At 34.5% G+C, this 7,772-nt stretch overlaps 1 protein-coding gene across 1 annotated transcript; it reads left to right on the top strand.

The window, feature by feature from the left end:
- The first annotated feature begins 3,374 nt into the window (after nt 1-3,374).
- On the top strand, nt 3,375-7,392 carry LOC132301387 (protein NLP7-like). Its single transcript, XM_059798644.1, has 5 exons — nt 3,375-3,666; nt 4,620-4,966; nt 5,814-6,699; nt 6,844-7,145; nt 7,357-7,392. The coding sequence occupies exons 1-5, from the start codon at nt 3,375-3,377 to the stop codon at nt 7,390-7,392; spliced, it is 1,863 nt and encodes a 620-aa protein (XP_059654627.1).
- Nucleotides 7,393-7,772: the final 380 nt, after the last annotated feature.

The raw sequence follows: 7,772 nt of genomic DNA, 5'->3' as shown, positions 1-7,772 counted from the left end.
AGTAGTCTAAACCAATGACCCAAGGTTCCATAGAGGAACAAGATACACTGAGAGGAAGTATCATGTTCTACATGATATTGTCCGGCAAGAAAATGCACTTGTAGTTAGAACATTGCATTGGAACACAACTTTGTTGATCCATTATCAAAGGTGTCATTGATCAATAATTTTGATCATAATCTGGATAACATTGGAGTTAGGTGCAATTTGAATTGGCTATGAGGGCAAGTGGGAGTTGTTGGGATTTATATGCCCTGGCATAGCAAATTCCTATCTGGATTGTAGTGACATATGTTCCTGACATATCTGAAATATTTATGATTTATATAATTGGTGAATTCAATGTATTATGTTTCGATTCACTATGAAATTGATAGTGTCCATTTAATTACAAGAAATATTTATATATATGTATGTGATGACAATCAATGCATGATATATAAATAGTAATTATAAATTGTTCATAGTCGGTAATTATGGATGCACTCATAATTAATTAAGACTTGAACTGGATCCGCGTTAGGTTGAGATATATTGCGAGAGCCGTCGTATGCAATTACTCCCTATCACCGTCATGGCATTTGACTCTTAAGCATGAGAAAAGTATATACTCTTTTATTAATTAATAATTACTTTGATTTGTTCGGCGGATTCTTCGGGATCCTTAGACCGACACTTTGGGTAGTTATGTAATTAATAGTTAGAGGGTTATATTTTCAATATTTGCATCATTGCTACTTGTATTTATTTTGTATTGATTATGGTTGATCACAAAGTAAATTCGAAGGCCTTCGTGTGTTTTTAGACAAAATGATTTATTATATATTTATTTATTTAAATTATTATTTTTGTCAAACAAATGTTTTATTGTGATCGAGCCAGAAATAATCAAAGGTACCAAAATAAATATATTAATTAAGTAGTCGGATTGATGGCTATATTTATCCGATAACTAATTATGCATAGAGGGGTCAAAGTGCAATATTGACTTAGAGGTTATTTATTATTTAATTGGAGTTCAATTAATTTCTTTTAGTGGAGTAGAAATTAATTTATGAATTAATTGAATTGGGTCCATGGACCGGGCCAATTATTAATTCATTGTAGCCAATAAAATAATAGGCCCAATGGATTCTCACTCATAGCCCAACTTGATATTGGAATCATATTAGATTTGAGACATATGAATTAGAGATGGAGAAGGATTTGTTGTTTCCTTTTCTTTATTTTTATGTTGCCTATAAATATACATGGTCTATGTATATTTTAGGGGGTGATTTTTATGAGAAGGAAAAAGGAATAAATTTTCTCTCTCTAGAAAATTAGGGTTTATGGTCTCATCTAATAGAGGCTCCCACAAGCCTAGTTTTCCAAGGTAATTCATGGAGGCTTATGAGTGATTCCTAAAGGCAAAATAATTACCAAGAAGATGGAGATCCAAGGAGAAGGCATCTTGCTAAGGGATCTACAATAAGTGAGAACATTCACTTTAGAGGAAAGTTTTAAAGGTTTACTCAGACCTTTGATGTAAGTATTCAATCCATTAATTGAATGATACATCATATTTTTATTTTTGCATAAAACTTGTCTCTATGTGATGAATCAAGATCTATGAATCAAAATCCCTCAAAAAGTTTTTAAAACTTGCACGTTTCCCAACATACTACTCATCTGTTTTCTACATACATAAGGACATAGAGTATGATAACGAGGACTGAGGGGCATTTTAATTGATACCATCGGTGGACGAGAGTGACGAGTGAACGTGAACCATCTGAACCATTTCCTCCTAGTTGACAAGAATGTTTTGAACCGTTTCGGTGGAAATAACAAGGTTCGTGGTATATTATTATATATTGATGTGATCGACAGTCTGGTGGAAATAGCAAGGACGATAGTGGATTATATATTCATGTCCTGAATAGTCCTTTCCTTTACCAGGTAGGTAGCTCATCGAAGATGGTGGAGATGCCACACCCTTCCATCAATTTTATTTTGGACTATCCTTATCTAGAAGAATACAAGCTCAAGAATTTCAAGAAAGATATGCAGTGTGAAGTGTATTTCCGGCGCCCGACGTCTGATTATGAGATGTGGACTTTTTGTTATGAGCCGACTCCCTCTCCTTGCAGTAAGCTCGCAGCCCTCTCTTTCTCTCTCTCTCTCTCTCTCTCTCTCTCGTAACTCTCGTGTCTCCCTTAATTTCTCCCTTTCATTTCTAGTTAAAATTAATCATAGGATAAGCTGGTATGGATGTAACCCGTCACACCAATAAAATGTTTTTTTTTCAAACCTGCCCCTAACCCACATTGGAGTTGGGGCTGGTTTGGGACACGTATTTTAACTTATTTTTATTTAACTTCGAATAATTTTAAGATAATTTTGTATTTGATGGAGGCCCCAGCTAGCGGAATAAATTGACATCCTTTAATGAATTATTTATTTGACAACATTTTCAACTAAACGTGTAGGTGGTAATATTACTGATTTGGTACCTCACATCCCCACCTCCAATCAAGCGATTACTGAGAAGATCAAATATGCACTTCTACGCTACCGTGATAATTGCGGTTTGGATAAAATCCTAATTCAGTTTTGGGCTGTTGAAAATAAACTTGATTTTAGTATTTAGTATTTTCAAGTATTTTTGTATCCATGATGCATGTGTTAATTTAGCATGTTAGTGGATAGTAAATTGTCTTAGTGGGAGTTAAGGTTATGTAAAATAAAGAGTCATGAGAGTTAAACCTAACAAATACTATGTTAGTGGGAGTTATGCATATTGAAGATTATGTTAGTGGGAGATAGGAGAGTTATGGACATTTAAATGTAATGGTTACACATACATATGTGAGGCCTATATATTCATGTACTCTAGTCAAATAATAGATAAAAAGTGAAATAAAAAGTATTTTCCTCCATTTCTATTCTCTTCTAAATAGTATAGTGTTGTGTGTGTAACTAGGCCACTATTTCCAACAAAGTGGTATCAGAGCCTAGACGATCCTGAAGGCCAGACGAAGTTGATCCTAGAAGGTTCAACATTTGAGAAAAACATGTTTCTCCTTGATGATGATGAAGGGGAAAAAATGTATTTTCTTAGTGAAAAGATGATGTTCTCTAATTACAAGAGAATGAGAATCATCATGACTTCATACCTCAAAGCATGCGATTTGTGGGATGTTGTTGGAGAAGAGCCAAAGAATGGTATATCCAACAAGCTTCATGAAAAGAAAGAAGATAAGGCATTTGTAGTGTTGCAAAAGGCAATACATCAAGAAATTTGGGAGTATTTTGGAGAGTCCAAAACTCCAAGTTGTATTTGGAAGATGCTCGAGACCATTGTTTCCAATCATAAAGGTGAATCACTACCCATGGAGTATTGGGTACAATGCTTTGAGAATGATGAGTTTACGAAAGATGATTATGAAAGTCTTGAAGACAAAGTTGTGGAGAATGAAGAGGTGTATCGTGCAAAAGAAGTTGAAGATTTTGGAGATTCAAAAGTTGAAGGAGAATTTGAAATGGTGAATAAGGAAGAGGTAAGAAAAGGTGTTAAAGAAGAGATTGAAAAAGTGAAGGAGGATGAAGTGAAAATAGAAGATTTAGAAGAAGGAAGTGCTAAAGAAAAGGCAAAAGTTCAAGTTGGTGAATTAACATCTTCAGGTATGGTTACAAATTCCACCTTCAAAGAAGTTATATTTGACTTATTTGATGAAATTATTATTTCTTCATATTCATCAAATAATGCTTATTTTGTGGAGAATGATGAACTTCTCTTAAAGAAAGTTGTTCCAAAGAAGTATGAGATTGAAGCCCAGGATGATAAGAAATTCTCATATTATTTTTTAAAAAATAGTTTGGAGATTTTTATAATTGATACAGGTTGGGTGAATATGGAATTATTTTTTGACTCTAAAGAAGAAGTATATGTGAAGTTGAAAATCCATAAAAAAATTTAAGAAGAAAAAAGATCAATGGTGTGCTTGTATAAAGAGGATGATATATGATTATGTGAAGACATCAAACAAGCATTTGAAGAAGTTTCACAAGCCCTACACATCAATGGAAATGGCCAAGAAGATTGAAGCTATTGAAGGAGGTGGAATTGAAGATCAACTATCGAACTTTTGATCAAGCCCCCAAGATTAATAAGAAGGTTTTTCAAGTTACAAAATCAAGTTTAAAGGGGGGTGTTGAAAATAAACTTGATTTTAGTATTTAGTATTTTTAAGTATTTTTGTATCCATGATGCATGTGTTAATTTAGCATGTTAGTGGATAGTAAATTGTCTTAGTGGGAGTTAAGGTTATGTAAAATAAAGAGTCATGAGAGTTAAACCTAACAAATACTATGTTAGTGGGAGTTATGCATATTGAAGATTATTTAGTGGGAGATAGGAGAGTTATGGACATTTAAATGTAATGGTTACACATACATATGTGAGGCCTATATATTCATGTACTCTAGTCAAATAATAGATAAAAAGTGAAATAAAAAGTATTTTCCTCCATTTCTATTCTCTTCCAAATAGTATAGTGTTGTGTGTGTAACTAGGCCACTATTTCCAACATGGGCACCCATCAGAACAGAAACTGGGCGTTTCCTTGTAACTTCAGACCAACCTTTTGCTCTTACTCAACTTGATGAACGACTTCTCGGGTATAGGAAGCACTGTTTGGAATGTAAATTTATTGTGGACGGGGATGAAGAACAGCTTGGAATCCCAGGCCGTGTGTTCCGCCAAAAATCGCAAGAGGGCACTACAGATGTGCGATACTACTCCAGCAAAGAGTACCCACAGCGTAATTTTGCTATAACTTGCGATATTGAGGCTTCTGTTGCTTTCCCGGTGTTTCAACCCTGGTCCAAGGACTGTGTTGGAGTACTTGAGTTCGTAACTAATAATACACGTAACATCACTTTAGACTGGACGTGTAATTACTTTTTGAGGAATGCACTCAAGGTTTGTTGAAAACACTAATTTGTATCTATATTCTTCTGATTAATTTGATGAGAACTTAGCTGATCAGATATGAATGCATCATATTTGGAGATGAAATGAAAATCACCGCTTGTGTTGGGATCTTGTGTTTGCCACGCTTATGAATCAACTATGTAAAATTGTTGCCTCAGCGATCTTGTTGTGTTGGCAATTGGCATAGGACCAGGGACGGACCCAGCAGGGGACTAGGGGGGGCAGATGCCCCCCCTGAATTTTTAATATTTTCATTTTATACCCTAATGTTTTTAAAATTTATGAAAATGCCCCCCCTAAAATGACAATTCGCCCCCACTGGATTCTTTGTTTTTTAGCATTTTATACTTCAAATTTTGATAATTTATGAAGATGCCCCACTATAATTATAATTTGCCCCACTGATTTTTTTTTTTCATTTTATACTTATATTTTTTTAAAATTTATGAAAAAAACCCTACTAAAATTACAAAAATAAACCCATCATATAATTTTGTACCCACAAATTAAAAATTCGCCCCCTCTCACCAAGTTTTCTGGGTCCGTCACTGCATAGGACATCCTGTAGCACAAGAGAGGATCCGTGTTTTTGGAGATGATATGAATTTACCTTATCGTTAATTTAAACCTTACAAAATTATTCACTTTCACTTCTCTTGCTGCAGGATGTTGGTCTGAAAAGTTCTTGGTGTGATTGTTTAAGGTCTTAGGTAAGTTACAGTTGTATAAAATGCAAATGTGAGATATGGTTCTCTTCTTTCCTCATTTATATGTTTTCGATCAATACTTTGTTCTCCTTAACAAATGTCTATACTAAACAACACTTGAAATTCAGATTGACAACAAAGGTAATCGAGATGCACGGGATGAAATCTACAAATGGTTGAAAGTGGTGTGCAGTACTCACAAGTTACCTTCGGCTCAGATGTGGGTTCCGTGTAGGCATCACCGGACTGTGGCCGATGATGGTAGTATGGACAATAGCTCTGATACGTTTGATACAAGCAGCATGGGAAAAGTCCTACATTTTCAAAGGGCAGCCTCCTATGGTCAAGATAACAGTAATCCTACAGCGAAATTCTTAGGGATATGCACACTAAATAACTTACAGAAGGGGCAGGGAATTGTTGGGAGGGCATATCTGTCACGAAAACTATGCTTTTGTAGAGATATAACACAATTCAGCCTATCTGAATATCCATTTTTGCCTGAGGCACGCCGTTTTGGGTTAGTCGGCTGTTTCACTATTTGCTTGCAAAATACTTGCACTAGACACGATGATTTCGTACTAGAATTTTTTCTGCATCATGAAATTACATGTGATGAAGATCCAAGTACCTTCTTCTGCTCGATATTGAAAACAATGAAGCAGCATTTCCCCCGCTTTAAGCTTGCTTCTGGAGAAGAACTTGAGAAGGGATTATCAATTGAAGTTATTAAACCTTGCATGAATCAGGAACCTGCTTCTTTTCAATGCCCAAGTACTAGATCTCCGTCTAGGTCTGGAGGCTTACAAAATGGACAAGAAACGATGCAGCCACATTCATCAAATCAGCAACTAATGCTCGAAGATGATGATATCAGCAATGGAAGGATTGTTGTTAATGCACAACAAAACAACACTCCTGCTTCTTGTTTAGATGAGGCAAATTCAATTACTTATGAGGAACTCAAAAAACATTTCGGAAAGAAACTTGAAGATGTTGCACAAATTTTTGGTGGTAAGTTACACTAATTGAAATTATTGCTTGTAATCTTGCTTTTATTATTTTCAATTTTTGAGTTTCTTCTTCTAGAACTAATAGATTCATCTTTTGCACTTACAAACTATATGAGTTTTTGTTATTGAATTCTTATTTTTGCAGTGAGCAGATCTACGTTTAAGCGTAAATGCAGAGAGAATAAAATCCACCGCTGGCCACAAGGCAAGAGAAATAAAATTAGCTGCTCTCCCTCTCGACCAGACGTTCCATGTTCAGATTTGCTTGCTAAGAAACTCGTGGCTACTGTTGCTCACATGACTATAAAGGCGAAATATGGAGATTATGTGATAAAATTTCAACTACCTTTAACATCAAGAATAGTGGAGTTGGAAGAGAATGTTTTCAAGAGGTTGAAGTTAGATGTTGGAACTTATAATATCACATATAATGATGGAGATGATCAGGTATTAATAGCCTGTGATGAGGACTTGCAGGATTGTATGATTGCTTCCAATTCATTCGGCATGAATACAATCAAAATGTTCATTGAGCCAATTACCAAAATATCACCTTCAACATGACTAATTACAACTATGTGTTACCAAAATGTTCATTGAGCCAATCCCTAAGCGCTCTATATTATTTTGATGATAATTGTATTCTTTGTTGGGATAGGTTATTCAAAATGTTTTGATGAAATCTAAGGAGTAAAGGATGTAAGAAAATTCTAACATAAATAAACACATTAATTTAAATGCATAAATTGATAGAAGACATACCAGATATAGAAACTTAGTTTGGAGAGAAGTACAGCGGAAACGATTTTCAACCCTCTCATATGTCTGCAAAATCGGATGATGGACTGTAATACCCCTAATTTCAAAAGGATAGTCCTGGTTTCAAAAGAATAGTCCTGGTATTTAATTTATTGTTTTAATTGAATTATTAAATTGTATTTGAATTTAAAATTGTTTAATTTGTTGATTGACGTGTTTATTTGCCATAATTGATGACTTGTTATTTAATGGTGATTTTGTGAATTAATTAATTATTAAATTGTATTTTATTTTCTGTATTAATTATAAACTTGT

This window comes from Cornus florida, unplaced genomic scaffold, assembly GCF_030987335.1.
Source record: "Cornus florida cultivar Cherokee Brave unplaced genomic scaffold, ASM3098733v1 CherokeeBrave_3.0.0_Hap2_Chr03, whole genome shotgun sequence".
Taxonomy (NCBI): domain Eukaryota; kingdom Viridiplantae; phylum Streptophyta; class Magnoliopsida; order Cornales; family Cornaceae; genus Cornus; species Cornus florida.
Note: the sequence above shows the minus strand (reverse complement) of the source record. Positions and strands in the feature narration are given on the sequence as shown.